Below are 21,937 nucleotides of genomic sequence, written 5' to 3'. Positions count from 1 at the left end.
TGCTTACCGTGGGGAGCGAGTGACCGGTCAAGCACCGTGTTATCCGGTTCTGTGCACCATGCTTTCAGTGCGCATCCACAGCCCAGTGTGCTCTGTGTAAGATCCACGGCAGTTGCCGTGCTAGAGTGGGCATTCAGCAAGGACGGATTGTGCCTGCTCAGCGCTCCTGGCCTCCGGTGCGTCTCTTCGGCCCAGGATATCCTGCGCCAGCTCTACGCACGGTATCCCCAGTTCTCCAGCACAACCCAGTGCGGTCTGTGCCAGCTCCCCGCACTTGCTGTGCTACAGGGGGGATTTAGCCAGGACGCGTTGTGCCAGCTCTACGCTCCAGACCTCCAGCGCGCCTCCACGGCCCAGCATATCCTGCACCGGCTCTACGCACTATGCCTCCAGTGCGCCTTCATAGCCCAGTGAGTCCCGTGCCAGCTCTCCACACTCACCGAGCTAAAATGGGTATCCAGCCAGGACGCGTTGTGGCTGTTCCCCGCACCAGGCTTCCAGTACGTCTCCTCAGTCCGGTGAGACCTGTTCCGGCTCCACGTATGAAGCCTCCAGTGATGATCCATGGCCCGGAGCCTCCAGTGATGATCCATGGCACGAAGCCTCCAGTGATGATCCATGGCCCGGAGCCTGTATTGATGGTCTATGGCAAGGAGCCTGCAGTGACGTTCCCCAGTCCGGAGCCCCCAGCCCTTTTTCTCACCTTCAGTTGTGGGATCATGTCTTTGGTTGTTGCATGTGTTTGCACTCTTAGCTTTACGTTCGTTGAGTTGTTTATTGTTTTTGGTGGAATATTTATAATTAAAAGAAAATGTACGCCTACCATTTAACGACGGACGTTACAGTTGTGGCCTTTGTGTTTTTCCGAATGCACGTTCCCGCTAGCAGCGTGAAGATATGGTTGTTCTTGTTCAATAGAGCCATTGAACTTTTCTCAACGATATTCATATCTGCCAGGACATTGCAGGATATCTAGGTTGACTAATTTTCCCTGGCTTTGTGAAGATTACAGCCTGACAGGAGCCATACTTCCTTGTTCCTACCCTCGAAGGCAGGCTTTTCAAAATGGTGGCGGTACTAGTTTACAGGATCACAGGAGCTGTTACAGTGTACTCACTGCCTACCCTAGTTGGCAAAATAATTAGCTACAATGGCTGTTCCTGATGATTCCTTTTTCCAAGAAGAGCTGGATGACAAAACAATTTTTATTTTGCATAGGGACATACATCCCTATTTAGTTGAGTAGTTGAGACGGGGAAAAATACAGTGCCTTGCAAAAGTATTCACCCTCCCTGGAATTTTATCCTATTTTGTTGCCTTACAACCTGGAATTAAAATAGATTTTTGGGGGGTTTGTATCATTTGAGTTACACAACATGCCTACCACTTTGAAGATGCTACATATTTTATATTGTGAAACAAACTATATTTCTGATTAATCTGATGTTATTTTAATGGACAAAAAAAATGCTTTTCTTTCCAAAACAAGGACATTTCTAAGTGACCCCAAACTTTTGAACAGCAATGTATATATTACACAGTACCAGTCAAAAGTTTGGAAACACCTACGGTACTCATTCTCAGCTTGTTCTCTTTTCTGCTGCACTGATGTTGGCTGATCGGATGCCTTCCTCTTTGAAGTGAAGGGGGGGGGGGGGAAATCGATGGAACAGCATTACCTTTCAACGTTCGACGACATGGCAACCCATTAGTTGAGACTTCAGGTCAGTTACGAAATCCTGTCTGAAAGTGCTGGCTACAAAAAAAAAAAAATGTAATATGTATTTTCTTAGCCCTTGTTCTCCCCAATTTCGTGGTATCCAATTGTTAGTTACAGTCTTGTCCCATTGCAACAACTCCTGTACGGACTCGGGAGAGGCGAAGGTCAAGAGCCATGAGTCCTCCTAACTTTTTGTGAGAAAACTGCACATTTTAGAGTGGACTTTTATTGCACCTGTGTAATGATCATGCTGTTTAATCAGCTTCTTGATATGCCACACCTGTCAGGTGAATGGATTACTTTGGCAAAGGAGAAATGCTTACTAAAAAATGTGTGCACAACATTTTAGAGAAAAGCTTTTTGTGTATATGGAAAATGTCTGGGATCTTTTATTTCAGCTCATGAAACATGGAACCAACACTTCACATGTTGCGCTTATATTTTTGTTTCGTATAAATAAGTCTCATTAAAGTTTAGCTACATTTTCTGACGCCTCCCTCATTTAACTATAGCCAATATGCCTACACTTTGACATGCAGGCTTGAGAAACTGTGATATTAAGACCCTAGGCATATTCTTACCGTGGTATCCACTGTTGTCACCGGCTTGGTGGGGACGTGGTGTGATGGGGACGAGGGCTCCTGTGCCGACAGCACAACGCAGCCCCGGGAGCCCAGGGTGATGATGACCGAGCTGCAGCCTCGCCTCAGCAGCTCCTCACCGGCCCGGCCAGCATCCTCTATACTCGCCACGGCCACCCCCGTCAGCAGCTCTGCCTGTGGAGACCACCAGGGAGGTGTGTTAGAGATTGTGTGGTCTGGGATTTGAGCCCGCAACCTTCAGACTACTGGCTCACCTCAAAGTGAAAATCTATGTATGTTGAGTGTGTGGGTGTGCAACGCCCAGGAGGGTGCAGCACATTGGTGAGGGGTAAGTTGAGTTCTTACAATGGAGGCACTTTGCAAAATCACTTTATAAATCCCTATTAGTTCAGTTTTACATCTATTGGGGGGGTAAGCTAATATATGGAATTGTTTAAGATCGTCATACCATGGATCATTTCAATATTTGATTTTAAATTTATAAATATTTATTAATAGTGAACCGCACAACAAAACAATAAAGAATAAACGAAACGTGACATTCTGGAGTGCTCACAGGCAACAACACAAAAACAAGATCCCACAAAAACCCAGTGGGGAAATGGCTGCCTAAATATGATCCCCAATCAGAGAATGCTAAACAGCTGCTTCTGATTGGGAACCATACCAGGCCAACATAGAAATAAAACAACTTAGATTATCCACCCTAGTCACACCCCGACCTAACCAAAATAGAGAATAAAAAAGCTCTCTATGGTCAGGGCGTGACAGTACCCCCCCCCCCCCCCCCCCAAAGGTGCGGACTCCGGCCGCAAAACCTGACTCTATAGGGGAGGGTACTGGTGGGCATCTAGCGTCGGTGGCCGTGCCCAGACTGGGCCTCGCGCAGAGGAGGGCCCCGACCATGGAGCTGGGTTGTACGCCAGACTGGGCACCGGCGCCGAGGAGGCTCCGGACATGGAGCTGAGGTGGCCGCCATGCCTGGACCGGGCACCGGCGCAGAGGAAGGCTCCGGCCTTGGAGCGGGACTGGACGTCGTGCCCGGACAGGGCACCGGCGCAGAGGAAGGCTCCGGCTGGGACTGGGATTTTTCTATGTTACTTTTATGTTACAAGTGCAAAATAGAAATTAGTCTGTTCTTATACCAACATGATAGGTTTTATTGAAAAGCAAAACATTACCCGTTGCGTCTTCATCCCGGCTATTAATCATAAATGAATATAATTTAAAAGAAAGCAAAAACATTTAGCCTAGAATAACAAGTCGCCTAAAAAGTAATAAAACACAACTCATATTAGTATAACAACCTGTTCTATACGCTACTTCTATGAAAATGTGAATGAATTAATAAATAACAAAACACTGCTGTTTTCAAATACAATCTAGGCCTCTTTAATTTAGCCTAGGCATGAACATTTTAATTAGGCCTAATAAATAAGAAAACATGGCTGTCTATGAACCCCAGGGCCGGGATCTAGCTTTTGTCAAATTAACAACAGATTTGACTTTTCGTAACGGATTAGGAGAATTTACGCAGCAGGTTAGAATAATTAACGTACGGGTTAGGAGAAGTTAGTTAAGGTTAGGAAAAGGGTTAGCTAAAAAAAAAGGCTGGATCCCTTCTAGCCATGACCGGGCCGCCCCGCCCCACTCCTGCTGCGATTCAGCACCACAGCGGTGGAAAGAGGAAACTCGAGACGGCCACAAAATGAAGAAATTATAAAACTGATGTTGGACAATGAAATTCGATATGTAAATACATGAAATTTGTTAAGTCTGGTTCATTGAGAGATTGCTTATTTTAAGATGCTCCTGTGAAACGAGGTCCGCACCATGCATTTATGAAAGCACTTGTTTCAAAAGCTCAAATGATATCAAACTTTTTACAGTTATGCCGAATTATGTTAATAAATGTTGTTTATTGTAATTTGAATTTTCTTGGGGTTGACTCGTCATGTGTAATATATGTGGCTTGTTGATAACAACTCTGTTTCCTACTACAGTGGCAAAAAAAAGTATGTGAACCCTTTGGAATTACCTGGATTTCTGCATAAATTGGTCATCAAATTTGAACTGATCTTCATCTATCTCACAACAACAGACAAATATAGTGTGCTTAAACTAATAACACACAAATTATTGTATTTTTCTTGTCTATATTGGATACATAATTTAAACATTAACAGTGTAGGTTGGAAAAAGTATGTGAACCCCTAGGCTAATGACTTCTCCAAAAGCTAATTGGAGTCAGGAGTCAACTAACCTGCAGTCCAATCAATGAGACGAGATTGGAGATTTTGGTTAGAGCTGCCTTGCCCTATAAAAAAAACGCACAAAATTTGAGTTTGCTATTCACAAGAAGCATTACCTGATATGAACCATGCCTCGGACAAAATAGATCACAGAAGATATAAAATTAAGAATGGTTGACTTGCATAAAGCTGGAAAGGGTTACAAAAGTATCTCTAAAAGCCTTGATATTCATCAGTCCGAATATTGCAGAAACTGAAACGGTTTTGTAAAGAGGAATGGTCCAAAATTCCTTCTGACCATTGTGCAGGTCTGATCCGCAACTACGGAAAACGTTTGGTTGAGGCGATTGCTGCCAAAGGAGGGTCAACCAGTTATTAAATCCAAGGGCTCACATACTTTTCCCCCCTGCACTGTGAATGTTTACACGGTGTGTTTAATAAAGACATGAAAACGTATAATTGTTTGTGTGTTATTAGTTTAAGCAGACTGTGTTTGTCTATTGTTGTGACTTAGATGACCAGATCAAATGTTATGACCAATTTATGCAGAAATCCAGGTATTTCCAAAGGGTTCACATACTTTTTCTTGCCACTGTATATGCAGTTTGCTGCCTAGTGATTGTAACTCTGACGTGAAAACTTGTCAACAATGTTTTGTTTCCAAGTGCTACTGAATAAGCTCAACGGAAATACATCAATTGCACATGATACACATCATTATTCTAGTCTAGTCTATCAATCCATTCCAAATCTTTATACTATACAGGACACAGGGGCGGCAGAAGAATCGCTAGGACTGGTCCTGAAGAACACAATAAGGTGCGGCGCACCATAGCCTGTTCAAAGTGAGTCGCTGCTGTTGGGAAGTCAAAAAAAGCTACTCCTTGGAGTAGCTTGCAATGCGCATCGGCCTTGTTACTTTTGTCCTCAAGAAGGCTCGATCTTGGGGCCGTCTTTACTCTGTTTTGGAGAACGAATCCCCTTTCGGCGGGAACACTGGAAACGGGGATAATCAACACAATCATCACCAATTTTGCCCAGGGTACACTTAGCTGAAGTCTCTTATGAGTTGGAGCACATCAACTGGTATTTCCATCAATGAATAAAAAGCATTAATTTGCAATGGATTTGTTTTCTTCTCTTGGACAATTTTCCAGAAACAATTGTATTTATGGGCTTTTCAATTTTGAAAACAAAGCTTGTCAAAAAAAGTGCTCTCTTGGCACAACTTGTCCTGGGAATGGGGTTAATTGAGCATAGGGACCGGGTAAGAATAGGGATGCATTTGTGTATAATTTCCTAGAAACAAGGGGTGGCTCAACAAACCCTTTGGCGCGACTTACCTGACTCTCCCCTACCCATCCAGCAACTCTATTACTGGTGTTTCTATTATTCTATCTCTGCATTGTTTAAAATAATTAAAACGGGCCCGTAAGTAACCATTTCACTGTTAGTCTACACCTGTTGTTTACCAAGCACGTGTCAAATACAATTTGATTTATATAGCAGCTAGTCAGTGTGAGGTCCATAATGGAGTCCCATCACTATAAACACGTCAACATTCTATGTGAGCTGTGGATCAAATAGTGCCTGCACTTTGACATCCTTCAGTCCCCCTCTAGGTTCTGCATGGCACTGGGAGACTATACACACAAAAAGGTACGGGTTTAAGATGAGGAGTGGGTGTCCATCTTGTCTGTCAACCCTCCACACCTGCCCAGACAATGATCTCAGCTAGCTCACTTCTCTGTGGGGGGTCAGGACACCAAACACAAACGGAGGCCTTCAATTCATCCTCCATAAAGCTTCCAAGCCAACAATACCCTGACAGTTGAAAAATAAACTACCAACACAGTATATTATCGGTGCTCATAGTCCCTGGTGCCACCCTGTTCTGGTCAGCTACCAAATAAGAAAAAGAGCTGTCTGTCTTCTTACTCATCTGAGAAGCCCAGAGGATCCGTGTGTTTGGGTGCATTTGCGTGCTCTGGGGGGTGAAACATTTCATTGCCTTGACTGAAATATGAGCAGCGGTGAGAGGGTGAAAGCAATGAGTGTGTGTGTGTGTTACACTCAAACTTACAAGAGAAAAAGACAGACGGTCGGCTCCATCTTCAACTCTCGCTTTCAAGTCCCCACCTGGAAAGCCCCCCTGCCCCCGACCACATCAAAGTCTCTAAGAGACATTTCTGGGCAAACTCACCTCTGTGTTACCCCAGGAGTGAATCTGGCTCACTCTTTTAACATATCTGCCCTGTTGTTGTTTCTAACTATGTTTCCCATCAATCCCAATCCCCATCTGTCATCTCTGACAGTGGAGGTGTGAGGCTAAGGTGGATCCATAACACCCTTTACCGTAAATGGAGGGAGGGAGGGAATAATATTTTCTATTCAAGCCAGAAGGGGTTACTTACTTCTGAGGCAGCTGCTATGCTATTGATGTACAGGGCCGTAACCCTGAGAATACAATCAAATGGTTGTGAAACAAAGAAGTAAGGGGGGCTAGGCTTGTTTTTTTAACTGCAGGCTTCAGTGTTTGCTACAGCGCCTCAGGCACATAGGTGCTGAAATATATTAGGTGTGTGTGTGTGTGTTGCTTCATATTGTCTATCTTTCTCACCTCTGATTCGTTACAGCAGAACACATCAGATGCTCTATAGAATTCAGGATCCAGGTCTGGAATGGCTGGCGCTGGGTTGAAAATGGTCTTCACTGTAAGACATAGGAAACTATCTAAATTGGCCACACTTAATTGGTAAAGTACATATCAGGTAAATGCTACCAGAGAGCAATCCACTCCACTACAGAGTGCTGGAACAACTGAACAATTTCATTGACTGAGTGAGATGAAATGGGATGAGAGAAAGCTAGTGCTTATGGAAATATGTTGGTAGAGAAAAAGCTTACCACACACACGACAAAATCAGAATGACATAATTTGGTCATTGGAAACTGGTTTCCTGGTTGTAAAGACTTCAGATAACAAGATTACAACCTGGTAAAGACTTATTTTGATGACTTTTGGGAAACATCATATTTTGTCTGTTATCTAGTCAGAGAACCAGTATGTATTTTTTCTGTTTGCTAAAAAGACAACAAAAAAAACTCCCTTTTACAACCAGTCTACAAGTTAAGCATTTCCTGCAGGGAAATTTACTAACCTGTGACAATCAGTGTCAATCTGAGATTAGCATACTAAATAGTAAGTATAAAGCTATATATATATATATATATATATTTTTTTTTGTATATATATATATATATATATATATATATATATATATATATATACATACACACACACACACACACTCAGATATAGACTGAGTGTACAAAACACCTGCTCTTTCCCATGACATAAACTGACCAGGTGGACAGACACTCTCCTTTAAATGCTCTGATACAGAGCAGAATTCATGGTTTCTTCAATGATGGCAAGTCGTCCAGGTCGTGAGGCAGCAAAGAATCCCCAAACCATGACACTACCGCGAACATGCTTGACCATTGGTATGAGGTTCTTACTGTGGAATGCAGTGTTTGGTTTCTCCCAGAAACAACAGGACACACGTTGTCCAAAAAATATAACTCAAGTTTGCCAAAAAAGCACATAGAAGCACCTGGATGATCATCAAGACCCCTGAAAGAATCTCTATGGACAGATGATTCAAAATGTTACCTTTTTGGACAACATGGGTCCTGTTATGTCTGGGAGAAATCAAACACTGCATTCCATCTGTGAGATGAAGCTGAAGTGCAGCTGGATCATGCAGCAAGACAATGATACAAAACACACCAGCAAGTCTACATCAGAATGCTGAAAAGCAACACATTTAAAGCTTTGGAATAACCTAAACCTGACTGAGATGTTGTGGTAGGACCTGAAATGAGCTGTAAATGCTCGAAACCCCACAAATGGATATGAGAGACTGATCAGCAATTACGGGAATAATTTGGGTATAGTCATTGCAGCTAGAAGGCGGCACGACCAGTTATTGCGTGTTGAATTAAAACAAATATTTAACTCTTATTTAACTAGGCAAGTCAGTTAAGAACAAATGCTTATTTAAAATGACGGCCTATCCCGGCCAAACCCGGATGACGCTGGGCCAATTGTGTGCCGCCCTATGACGGCCGGATGTGATACAGCCTGGATTTAAACCAGGGATACCTCTTGCACTGAGATGCAGTGCCTTAGACCACTGCACCACTCGGGAGCCTAAAGGGGGCAATACATTTTTCACACAGGGGCATTGGGTTTTGCATAACTTTGTTTATTAAATACAGGACAAAAGTATCAATATGTTGTGCCATTTATTCACTCAGGTTCCCTTTATCTAGTGTTAGGTTGAAGATCTGATAACATTCAGTGTCTAAAATATGCAAAAATAGAGAAAATCAGAAAGGTGGCAAAAAATGTTCATGGCACTGTATGTGTTGTATCTCTCCGTACACAGTGAATATTTATGAAGCTTAACCCTGCATGTTTTTATCCAACATCATGCTATTCTGTGTATGTACGGATGAGCCCTATGAAAAGTATGTGTGTATGGATGTACATACAGTTGAAGTCGGAAGTTTACATACACCTTAGCCAAATACATTTAAACTCAGTTTTTCCAATTCCTGACATTTAATCCTAGTAAAAATTCCTTGTCTTAGGTCAGTTAGGATCACCACTTTATTTTAAGAATGTGACATGTCAGAATAATAATAGAGAGAATGATTTATTTCAGCTTTTATTTCTTTCATCACATTCCCAGTGGGTCAGAAGTTTACATGCACTCAATTAGTATTTGGTAGCATTGCCTTTAAATTGTTTAACTTGGGTCAAACGTTTCAGGTAGCCTTCCACAAGCTTCACACAATAAGTTGGGTGAATTTTGGCCCATTTCTCCTGACAGAGCTGGTGTAACTGAGTCAGGTTTGTAGGCCTCCTTGATCGCACACGCTTTTTCAGTTCTGCCCACACATTTTCTATGGGATTGAGGTCAGGGCTTTGTGATGGCCACTCCAATACCTTGACTTTGTTGTCCTTAAGCCATTTTGCCACAACTTTGGAAGTATGCTTGGGGTCATTGTCCATTTGGAAGACCCATTTGCGACCAAGCTTTAACTTGACTGATGTCTTGAGATGTTGCTTCAATATATCTACATAATTTTCCTACCTCATGATGCCATCTATTTTGTGAAGTGCACTAGTCCCTCCTGCAGCAAAGCACCCCCACAACATGATGCTGCCACCCTCGTGCTTCCCAGTTGGGATGGTGTTCTTCGGCTTGCAAGCCTCCCCCTTTTTCTTACAAACATAACGATGATCATTATGGCCAAACAGTTCTATTTTTGTTTCATCAGACCAGAGGACATTTCTCCAAAAAGTTTTGTCCCCATGTGCAGTTGCAAACCTTTTGGCTTTTTTACGGTGGTCTTGGAGCAGTGGCTTCTTCCTTGCTGAGCGGCCTTTCAGGTTATGTCTATATAGGACTTGTTTTACTGTGGATATAGATACTTTTGTACCTGTTTCCTCCAGCATCTTCACAAGGTCCTTTGCTGTTGTTCTGTTGTTCTGACAGCTGCGTGGTCCCATGGTGTTTATACTTTCATACTATTGTTTGTACAGATGAACGTGGTACCTTCAGGCATTTGGAAATTGCTCCCAAGGATGGTCCAGACTTGTAGAGGTCTACAATTATTTTTTTAGGTTCTTGGCTGATTTCTTTTGATTTTCCCATGATGTCAAGCAAAGAGGCACAGTGTTTGAACGTAGGCCTTGAAATACATCCACAGGTACACCTCCAATTGACTCAAATTATGTAAATTAGCCGATCAGAAGCTTCTAAAGCCATGACATAATTTTCTGAAATGTTACAAGCTGTTTAAAGGCACAGTCAACTTAGTGTATGTAAACCTCTGACCCACTGGAATTGTGATACAGTGAATTATAAGTTAAATAATCTGTCTGTAAACAATTGTTGGAAAAATTACTTGCGTCATGCACAAAGTAGATGTCTTAACCGACTTACCAAAACTATAGTTTGTTATCAAGAAATGTGTGGAGTGGTTGAAAAATGAGTTTCAAATGACTCCAACCTAAATTAATGTAAACTTCTGACTTCAACTGTATGTGACTGATTTTACCTCAGATTTTATTTAAGCTAAAGCCATTGTGTATTCCTGCATCTGTGAAATAAAACACTGTTTTGTGTGTGTGTGTGTGTGTGATTGTGTGGGCGTGTGTAAGTGAGCAGCTGCGTGGGTATGCGCAGGGCTTTAGCCACCTGGCGCTCTGAGGTGGATGCTAGGGCCTCTTTCGAGTAAAAGTGGAAACAGTGCGTCACACACGCGCGTACACACACGTAGACAACACGTCAAACTCAGCTTACACAACCTCTGTTTCGATGATACAGATCACACCTTCCTTCCACTTTCCAAGAGAGAAAAGAGGTTTCTGATATGATACAATTTCAAATAAACCCCTCTCTTTCCTCTCGCTCTCTCAATATCTGCCCCCTCTTCACTTTCACAGCTAGTTTCAATTGACCCTCATCCCTCTCTCTGTAAACTCTCTCAGCTCACTTTTTCTTCATTCTCTCCGCCAGTCTTTATCCCCCTCTCTCTTTATTGTATCTCCTCTTTCTAGACTTCATCTCTCTCTGAATCTCTCTCTCAAATACTGTACCCTGGCTACTTGTTCTCTATTCCTCCCACTCTCTCATGTCACTCTTCCTTTGTCTAGCTCTCTCTCTTTTTCTGTTTCTGTGTATCTAATGCAGTGTAAACTAAAGAGGCGCAGCCAGTTGAGGTGTAAGGACAGCGCTATCACCCTCTTCGTCTTACCCCCACCCTGTCTTGAGGCCCATCTGCCATCTGTGGTGACACCACATGTCCGTGTATGTTTACATCGACTACGTGACCAGGAAGGATGGTTCAACCCCAGTCCAGAGATATGCTGGTGAATAAGCTACAGTGCAGGAAACTGCACATACAAACATGTGGCCACTGCACTTGCCAGTAAAGCAGGGTTGGGGTCAATTCTATTTTAATTCACACAAATCAAGGTCACTATAGTAACAAATACTGGTATTAATGGACCTAGACAAATCAAATCAGGAAGTAAAATGAAATTCCAATTCCAATATTGTGCATGGAAGAGCTAATAGGAAAATTGGCATTAACATTTCACTTCCCGAATTCAATTAACTTCCTGAATTCACTTTACTTCCTGAATTGAACCCTGAAGTGCAGTCCAGTGCTAGCGTCACAGTCTGTCATAACCATAATAACACAATGACTCGACCCAAAGCTATATGCAACTGCCAGACATAGGTGTTAAAATACTCAGACATTAGCTAATAGTCATCAGTCAGCTCACTACCATTTGTCCCTCCAGGTGTTGTGGGGAACAGCTGTAGTAGATGTGCAGTACTGTAGAGCGAGAGTAGGTTAGAGCCACATCTGTTATGGCAGATGTGGTAACATCTGAGTCATGTCTGGAGGTGTTGTGAGTCTAGGGGTGCGTTCCAAATGGCCTATTACCTATGGGTCTTGGTCAAAAGTAGTGCACTATATAGGGAATAGGATCCCATTTTCGACGCAACGTCTTTTGGTTCGTCAGATCGGCTGAGCTGCTTGCATTTATAATTGCCATCCTCCGATATACTTGTGTGTGTTTATGTACTCATGCATGCGCACACACACACACACACGCACGCACGCACGCACGCACGCACGCAAACACACACACACACACACACACACACACACACACACACACACACACACACACACACACACACACACACACACACACACACACACACACACCACACACACACTCTTGAGGACTATCCGGATGAGAGACAGAAATGTAGGGAGTGAGAAAGTGATAGAGAAAGAAAAAGAAAGGCAGGGGTTTAGAAGAGGCAGAAGGAGAAAAGTAAAGAGAGGAGGAAGCTGAAAGAGAGAAATAACAAGTAGGAGAGATAGAAAGTAAGAGAGAGAGATATATGGAAAAGGTCAGGAGAGGGTGAGGCAGGCAGTCTCACACACACACACACACACACAGATGGATGAGTCACCGGAGAGCGTTTGGAGAGTGTTTAAGAGGCTCTAATTGCATCTGGTGAGAAAATATAAAAGCTACCTCTTGAACAGAGAGCAAAAAGAAAGAGGGACAGAAAATGGAGAAAGTGAGAGAGAAAGAGAGACGGAGCAAGAGAGAGAGAAAGAGGGCTTTGGATGGATGCATTACCACTTACAGGTTCAGATAATTACCCTCTCCTTGCTTACGAGGTAGAGTGAAAGGATAGAAAGAAAGAGATGGAGAATAAACAACATATTCATTAGTTGGGAAGAATGATACATAGTCTAAAAAATAAATCAATAATTCAGTGTATGAAAAAACATGTAAAGTGTTGGTGCCATGTTTCATAAAAGATCCCAGAAATGTTCCATATGCACAAAAAAAGCTTATTTCTCTCAAATTTGTGCACACATTTGTTTATATCCCTGTTAGTGATCATTTCTCCTTTGCCAAGATAATCTATCCACCTGACAGATGTGGCATTTCAAGAAGCTGATTAAACAGCATGATCATTACACAGGTGCACCTTGTGCTGGTGACAATAAAAGGCCACTCTAATATGTGAGGGACCGGCTCGATTCGGTCTTATGTATCAAAATTTGAAATTGTGTTTTTTTTACATTGGATAAAAGTAGAGACTGAAACTGTGCTGCTGGCAACAATTTAACGTTTACTGACACTGGCCATATTCAACGGGTGTTGAGCGTTTGTAAATTCGTTAGTTATTCTGTGCTCTGGCACACTCAGACAAGAGTGCTCTGAAATCGGAGTAGATAGCCAGAGCGAATTTACTAGCTACGTCTATCAACAGATGTTGCAGTGACATCATGAACATTCTATTGAAATGGTGACTTGCATAGTGGAGTCTTTTGTTTAGACATGCAGCTAGCTAGCTAGCAAAACAATGAACCATAATCCCAACTCATAACGTTACTACCCTGCATAAATATGCAGGTGGCTAACCAACCAGGTTCAATGTTAGCTAGCTAGCTAACATTAGGCTATAATTAGCCATGTAAATGGCTCTGACATACGAATAATATTACTAAAGTACACAGATCATACACATAATGTTAGCTAGTGAGCAAGCCAGCTAACGTTAGCCAGCTAGCTAACAGTACACTAACTTGAAATTAAAATTACTTTGACAAAATTAGAAATGTGTAATATCTGAAAATGTTGCTAGCTAGACTCTTACCGTATACATGGATGAACGCTTCTCCCTCTCTGTCATGGATGCCATGGTTGCCCTTAGCTTGAAGATGTAATCCGGAGACAGGTGTTTTATACCAAAGCCTGCATATTTGCAATCAAACGGCAGAATTTTCTCCATCTCCTTAGCTATCATACTCTAATTCCACTGGGCCTTCCACTGATTTCAAAACATGGTCCTCCAGAAGTGGAGAGCAACACTTTTGCAGTTCTACTACATCACATCTTTCAAAAAAGCCACATTAGAAAGGATTACCTACACATACTGACCAGCTCATGTTATAGACAGAAGCGTGCTACACAGCAGACCAATCCAAACTCATCTCTCGGCATATCCAGCCCACCCATTATCTCAGACAATCGTGGCTAGCGGGAACGTTCCTGTCTTTGTCCGTGGCTAAACCAACTAGGCTCGTAATTTAACAATTTTATTCGTATTTACAGATGCCGTACAAGTTTGTTATTAAAGCACATGAAAGTTCACATGTTCCACAAGGCATTTCTGCCCAAAAACGCGTTTTGATTTTAAAACAAAGTTCACGTTCAAATGACTCTCCTGTGAAGTAGTGACACGCGACATACGGCTAGTTCCCTTAAACAAGTCACAAATGTGCAGTTTTGTCACATAACAGAATGCTACAGATAAGGGAGCATGCACTTGACATGCTGACTGCAGGAATGTTCGCCAGAGCTGTTGCCAGAGAATTTAACTTCTCTACCATAATCCACATCCAGCTTCTTCACCTGCGGGATCATTTGAGCATTTCTGTCTGTAATAAAGCCCTTTTGTGGGGAAAAACTTATTCTGATTGGCTGGGCCTGCCTCCCTAGTGGGTGGGACCATGCCCTCCCAGGCCCACCCATGGCTGCGCCCCTGCCCAGTCATGTTAAATCAATAGATTAGGGCCTAATTTATTTATTTCAATTGACTGATTTCCTTATTTGAGCATTAATGTTGAAATTGTTGCATGTTTATATTTTTGTTCAGTATATATGCAGTAAATATACATATTTACCATTTAATATATGATAACAAAGATCTTAAAAAACATTCTTTCAGTGACTATGTGACGCAACATCAAGTGTACAGCATGAAAAAGCAACAGTACAGTACCTCAACCCTGGAGAGTTATTTCTAAGAATCTGTTTCTCTTTCATCCTTAAGGAAAACCTCCCGAGGAGTCATTTGCGTAGGCCGGGCAGCAGCGAGCTCCGTCACCTGACGATCCAATCGCGTCATTAGCCCCCGGGCCAAACCATTGACACCGCACCCCTTCCGGAGGCTGACATTCACGTAATCTGCTTGTGCTTCTATCACATCAAATTGTCTCTTATCTCTCCACGCAGTGATGCCTATTAGCGCCTTGGCAGAGGGAGTTGATAATCCATGCCAGGGTATATGATATCAGAGGTGGTACGTCAGAGATGGCGCGCAATGCCATCTGGGTTGCCCAGATTGCCCATCTGTGGGCAATGAGGTGGGCGAGAGCCCATTACGACATGCTTTGGAAGTGGATGGTGGTAACTAATAAAAGGGCCCCGACACCAGAGCCGGATGTCCCCGTATGTCTCAACTCCACAGATGTGAGACACCGATGCGGTCCAATAATAGACTGGGGTGCTAATGATGATAGAGCTCCGTGGTCTAGTTATTCCCATTGGAGGTGTGGTGCTTTATTTACCTGGAGCTGCCATTCTTTTGGGTGGGGAAGTTTATTAATGAAGTGGTATACTGTACCTTGACAAACACACACGTCACATGCATGCACACACCCAGCTTGCGAAACACACACTTGCAGATAAAGACTGATACAGACTCAGCGAGGTAACGCACCCCTTTTACATTTTGAGGGCGATAATATATTGCAGGGAAATCAGTGGCAGCTGCATTTACCGAGGACCACCACTTAGTTTATGAACACCGACTTGGCAAAACTATAGTTTGTTAACAAGAAATGTTAACAACCTAAGTGTATGTACATTTCCGACTTCAACTGTATATTGTATGCGCAAAGCATTTGGGAAATTATATTATTTCAAACTAATACAATTGCTCAGAGAAAAATATTTTGTTTAACAAGTAATAAAAAAATAATTAAAAAAGGTAGGGGTCAAAATTATTGACACCCCTGTTTTCAATACCTCACATTCAGAGGATAACAGCACAGAACCTTTTTCTAAAATGTTTTATGAGTTGGAAGGATCTACAGAATCCTTCCAGATCCTTGGTATTTTTCATCTGTGCTTATGGACCACAGGTTTTCAATGGGTTTCAATTCTGGAGACAGATGGCCGTTGCAAAATGTTGATTTTGTGGCCAATTAACCATTTCTTTGTGTGTTTTCATGTAGGCTTGGGGTTATTATCTTGCTGGAAGATCCATTTGTGGACAGGTTTTTGGCAAAAAATATCCTAGTACTGGGTAAAGTGTGTGACGCCGTTGACCTTAACAAGGACGCCAGGACCAGGGAAAGCAAAATAGCCACTTTAACATCAAAGATCAACCATCATATTTTACAGTAGGTATGGGGTTCTTTTCTGCTCATGCATTCTCATTTTGATGCCAAACCAACCACTGGTGTGCATGACCAAAGAGTTCTATTTACATGTCAACCAACAAAGGGCTGCCGTTTTAAGGGCTCATAACCAACTGTGCTATTTTGAGTCCGACACTAACTGCTTTGTCGAGACATGGTCCAAATCCCGTCATCAGCATGAAGAAAAGATGGAGAAAAAAGGCGAGGAGGGCGGGGTGTCTTGTAAGAATTTGACGACGAGTAGGTAAACCCCTACTACCCTCTGTATTATTGGCTGAACAAAAACACGAATAATATAGAACTGGCTGGCTTCTCCGTGCAGGACAGAGTAGCTACGTAAATAACTGTGGTGCGAGATGTCTAATATTAAAGAAGTCTCAAGGTATTGCTCACCTGAGGCAGAATACCTCATGATAAGCTGTAGACCACACTATCTACCAAGAGAGTTCTTATCTATATTATTCGTAGCCGTCTATTTACCACCACAAACCGATGCTGGCACTAAGACCACACACAATGAGATGTATAAGGCCATAAGCAAACAAGAAAATGCTTATCCAGAAACAGCACTCCTAGTGGCCGGGGACTTTAATACAGGTAAACTTAAATACATTTTACCTAATTTCTACCAGCATGTCACAAGTGCAACCAGAGGGGGAAAAAACTCTAGGCCACCTTTAATCCACACACAAAGACGCATACAAAGATCTCCCTCGCCCTCCATTTGGCAAATCTGATCTCTTATAAAACATCCCGCTATGCCCTCAGTGGAACCATCAAACAGGCAACGATTGAATCCTACCACACCGGCTCTGACGCTCGTCAGATGTGGCAGGGCTTGAAAACTATTATGGACAACAAAGGGAAACCCAGCCGCGAGCTGCTCAGTGATGTGAGCCTACCAGACGAGCTAAATGCATTTTATGCTTGCTTCGAGGCAAGCAACACTGAAGCATGCGTGAGAGCACCAGCTGTACCGGACGATTTTCAACCTCTCTCTGGCCGAGTCTGTAATACCTACATGTTTCAAACAGACTACCAAATTCCATGTGGCCAAGAAAGCGAAGGTAACCTGCCTAAATGATTACCACCATGTAGCACTCACGTCGGTAGCCATGAAGTGCTTTGAAAGGTTGGTCATGGCTTACATAAACACCATCATGCCAGAAACCCTAGACCCACTCCAATTTCTATTCCACCCCAACAGATCCACTGATGACGCAATCTCCATCTCATTCAAACACTGCCCTTTCCCACCATTGTATTTGGCGCATGTGACAAATCAAATTTGATTTGAAACGGCATTGGCACTTGGATTGGAACCGGTACTTTGGTCAGATGACATAAAAATAGAGCTCTTTGGAAATGCCCAGACTAAGGATTTAAGGGATCTGGAAGGATTCTGTATGGAGGAATGGTCTAAGATCCCTCCCAATGTGTTCTCCAGCTCATAAAATATTTTTGAAAAAGGCTCAGTGTCATTATCCTCGTAAGTGAAGGTATTGAAAGGCATGGGGAAAAATGCTGTCAATTTTTTGCCCTACTTTTTTGAGTAAAAAAAATTAAAAGTTTATTACAAAACCTCTTTCTCTGAGCAATTGTATTAGTATAAAATAATATAATTTCATAATTTCTTTGAGCATACAATATATATAATGACTTTATTTTACACAGTCATTTTTGCTAATTTTTATCAAGGGTGTCAATCATTTCAGGCCCCATTGTAATATATAGCTAGGGATGTTATTCTGAACAACAAAGACAATCTGGGAAAATAAGATAATGGTGATATGAGGCCTCAGTGTCAATTTCAATAATGTATGAATGAACAGAGGATTGTGCCAGTAAAGCGGGCTTAGTTCTTGATAAATCAGAATCTAAAAGAAATTCCCTGATGACTCACTGTAGGTTGGAACAGAGATTGTCGAGCGTTGCTTCAGGACAGACAGACAGACAGACAGACAGACAAAGCAGACAGACGCCCAGACGTACCGTTGTTCTCATGGGACAGGCCAACAGACAGAAAGATGTAGACAGAGGTAGACAGTACGAAGACAGTACATAGATAGACGTCCAGACTGACCGTTGTTCTCATGGGACAGGCCAACAGACAGAAAGATGTAGACAGAGGTAGACAGTACGAAGACAGTACATAGATAGACGTCCAGACTGACCGTTGTTCTCATGGGACAGGCGCAGGGCCTGCAGGGAGGTGTCCGGGCTGATCTCCAGCTGGCACACCATTACCTTGGCATGGCTTAAGGCTGGCAGTGCCCGCCGCAGATCCTCGCCACCCAGTAGCAGGTTGGCACCAGCCACGATCACAATGGCATTCTCCCCTGCGGACGTGACACAACGGAAGTGACCAAATGGAAAGATGATGACGGGGCATGAGGGTCACTGGCCCTCGCTTACGACAGCATAGGTACGTACTGTGTTTTTGTGTGTGTCACACACACACACACACACACACACACACACACACACACACACACACACAAAATACCCATAAAAATAACACAGCTAGTCATTCCAGGTACATAGTGTTGGAGTACTAAAACACAGTCAGAGGAGATTGGAGCATGTCGAAGGGCCAGTCCAAGGCTAACAGGGGTCTGAGATCCTTGAACCACTTTTGCTCAGTGGATTCAGGAAATTAACTGTCATTCAACAATTGTACGTCCTGTCAAATCATCTTTAGAAAGTGAATCCAAAATATAAATGAATTTCCTGGATTGAGTTACAATGGCCAAAATGACCATAGAATGTTGTTTTCAACGAGAATCTCAAATCAATTGTACCCGTTTATATCACACTGGTTAGTAGGGTTGGGCTTTGTCCTATCGTGATATACACATTCTTTTTTTGTCTTACCAGAGTGACATGGGCTGGATAGAAGCAGTCTACTGCGTTTAGGACTGGATAATAATTTCTTTATTTGCCTAACAAAATAATAGAAAAATAAATAATATTGTTTGTTCTAACTCTCATAAAGCTGTGATTGAAAAAAAGCTTATGCTTATGCAGAGATCCCTCTGTGTGTCAAAATGCAAGCCGAGATCTCACGCTCAGAGTTGCTTAAAACAAACTTAAGCCTATGCAACATTAACCAAATAAAAACAGTTCTGTAGCAATGAGGTTTATGCAGTAGGCTATAGGCCCAATATATCATCACTGCATTCTGGCTATCCTTGAGTTGCCCTGCCAATGTTGTTCTTCTCAGACCATTTTGAAATTATATATATAAATGTGGTATTTGATCACACTGGTAATAGATAATTTTAGTATTACAGGTGAGGCACAGCTGAGTGAGCATTGGGGCTGTCCCCGACAAAAAACATCTTGGTTGACCAAAAGTCGTCTGTTCTTTCGACCAATCGATTGGTGTATTTTTTCCATATACAGTGCATTACAAAAGTATTCAGACCCCTTGGCTTTTTCCACATTTTGTTACGTTACAGCCTTATTCTAAAATTGATTAACTAAAAATATTTCCTCATCAATATACACACAATACCCCATAATGACAAAGTGAAAACAGGTTTTTAGAAATGTTTGCAAATTTATTCAGACCCTTTGCTATGAGACTCGAAATTGAGCTCAGGTGCATCCTGTTTCCATTGATCAACCTTGAGATGTTTCGACATGTAACGAGTGCACTGAGAGTCGGGAAGCAAGTACAGAGAGTTTTAATAAATAAACAAAACAATAAACATGAAACACAAACAACACACCAACATGAAACAGAGTCAATAACACCTGAGGAAAGAACCAAGGGGAGTGACAGATAAAGGGAAGATAATCAAGGAGGTGATAGAGTCCAGGTGACAGGTGACAGGCGTGCGGGATAAATCAGCAGCCTGATGACATAGAGGCCAGAGAGGGAGTATACGTGACACGACAACTTGATTGGAGTCCACCTTTGGTAAATTCAATTGATTGGACATGAAAGGCACACACCTGTCAATTTAAGGTCCCGCAGATGACAGTGCATGTTAGAGCAAAAACCAAGCCATGAGGTCGGAGGAATTGTCCGTAGAGCTCCGAGACAGGATTGTGTCGAAGCACAGATCTGGGGAAGGGTACCAAAAAATGTCTGCAGCATTGAAGGTCCCCAAGAACACAGTGGCCTCCCTCCATCCTTCTTAAATTAAAGAAGTTTGGAACCACCAAGACTCTTCCTAGAACTGGCAGCCTGGCCAAACTGAGAATGGCCTTGGTCAGGGAGGTGAACAAGAACCCGATGGTCACTTTGACAGAGCTCCAGAGTTCCTCTGTGGAGATGGGAGAAACTTCCAGAAGGACAACCATCTCTGCAGCACTCCACCAATCAGGCCTTTATGGTAGAGTGGCCAGACTGTAACGGCTGTTGGAAGGAGAGGACTAAGATGCAGCGTGGTAAGTGTCCATGTTAAATTTATTCGATAAGCTGAACACTGAAACACAAAGTAAACAAAACAACAACCGAAACAGTCCTGTCTGGTAGAGACACAGAAACAACTACCCACAACTCAAGTGGGAAAAACAGGCTGCCTAAGTATGGTTCTCAATCAGAGACAATGATTGCCAGCTGCCTCTGATTGGGAACCATACCAGGCCAAACACATAGAAATGGAAAACATAAAACACAAAACATAGAATGCCCACCCCAACTCACGCCCTGACCAAACTAAAACAGAGACATAAAAAAGGAACTAAGGTCAGGACGTGACACAGACGGAAGCCACTCCTCAGTAAAAGGCACATGACACTCTATTTGGAGTTTGCCAAAAGGCACCTAAAGACTCCCAGACCATGAGAAACAAGATTCTCTGGTCTGACGGATCCAAGATTGAACTCTTTGGCCTGAATGCAAAGCGTCACTTCTGGAGGAAACCTGGAACCATCCCTACAGAGAAGCATGTTGGTGGCAGCATCGTGCTGTGGGGATGTTTTTCAGCGGCAGGGCCTGGGAGACTAGTCAGGATAAAGGGAAAGATGAATGGAGCAAAGTAGAGAGATCCTTGATGAAAACCTGCTCCGGACGCTCAGGACTGGGGCGAAGGTTCACCTTCCAACAGGATAATGACCCTTAGCACACAGCCAAGACAACGCAGGAGTGGCATCAGGACAAGTCTCTGAATGTCCTTGAGTGGCCCAGCCAGAGCCCGGAATTGAACCTGATCGATGGAGAGATCTGAAGATAGCTGTGCATTGATGCTCCTCATCCAACATGACAAAGGTCGAAATGATCAGCAGAGAAGAATCGGACAAACTCGACGAGTACAGGTGTGCCAGGCTTGTAGCGTCATACACAAGAAGACTTGAGGCTGTAATCGCTGCCAAAGGTGCTTCAACAAAGTACTGAGTAAAGGATCTGAATCCTTATGTAATGTGATTTTTATACATATGCAAAAAATTCTAAAAACAGTTTTCGCTTCGTCATTAAAAATAAGGCTGCAACATTTTAGAATCCATTTTCGAATAAGGCTGTAACGTAACAAAATGTGGAAAATGTCAAGGGGTCTCAATACTTTCTGAAGACACTGTATATA

At 42.7% G+C, this 21,937-nt stretch overlaps 1 protein-coding gene across 6 annotated transcripts in view; it reads right to left on the bottom strand.

Annotated features, from left to right (window-relative positions):
* The window catches only part of rbks (ribokinase), a 73,858-nt gene that overhangs the window by 11,393 nt on the left and 40,528 nt on the right, over positions 1-21,937 (bottom strand). For 4 of the 6 annotated variants that reach the window (XM_021584325.3, XM_021584327.3, XM_090220434.1 and 1 more), the window contains 3 exons: positions 18,578-18,742; positions 7,195-7,286; positions 2,302-2,496 (listed from right to left, as the gene is read on the bottom strand). In XM_021584325.3, the coding sequence (XP_021440000.2) occupies positions 2,302-2,496; positions 7,195-7,286; positions 18,578-18,742 (452 nt within the window). The remainder of the gene's footprint in view (positions 1-2,301; positions 2,497-7,194; positions 7,287-18,577; positions 18,743-21,937) is intronic. The other 2 variants (XR_016491856.1, XR_016491857.1) reach the window with 1 other exon arrangement.

This window comes from Oncorhynchus mykiss, chromosome 25, assembly GCF_057628025.1.
Source record: "Oncorhynchus mykiss isolate SJ-2025 chromosome 25, ASM5762802v1, whole genome shotgun sequence".
NCBI lineage: Eukaryota > Metazoa > Chordata > Actinopteri > Salmoniformes > Salmonidae > Oncorhynchus > Oncorhynchus mykiss.
The sequence above is the reverse complement of the archived record's forward strand: the minus strand, read 5'-3'. Positions and strand labels throughout refer to the sequence as shown.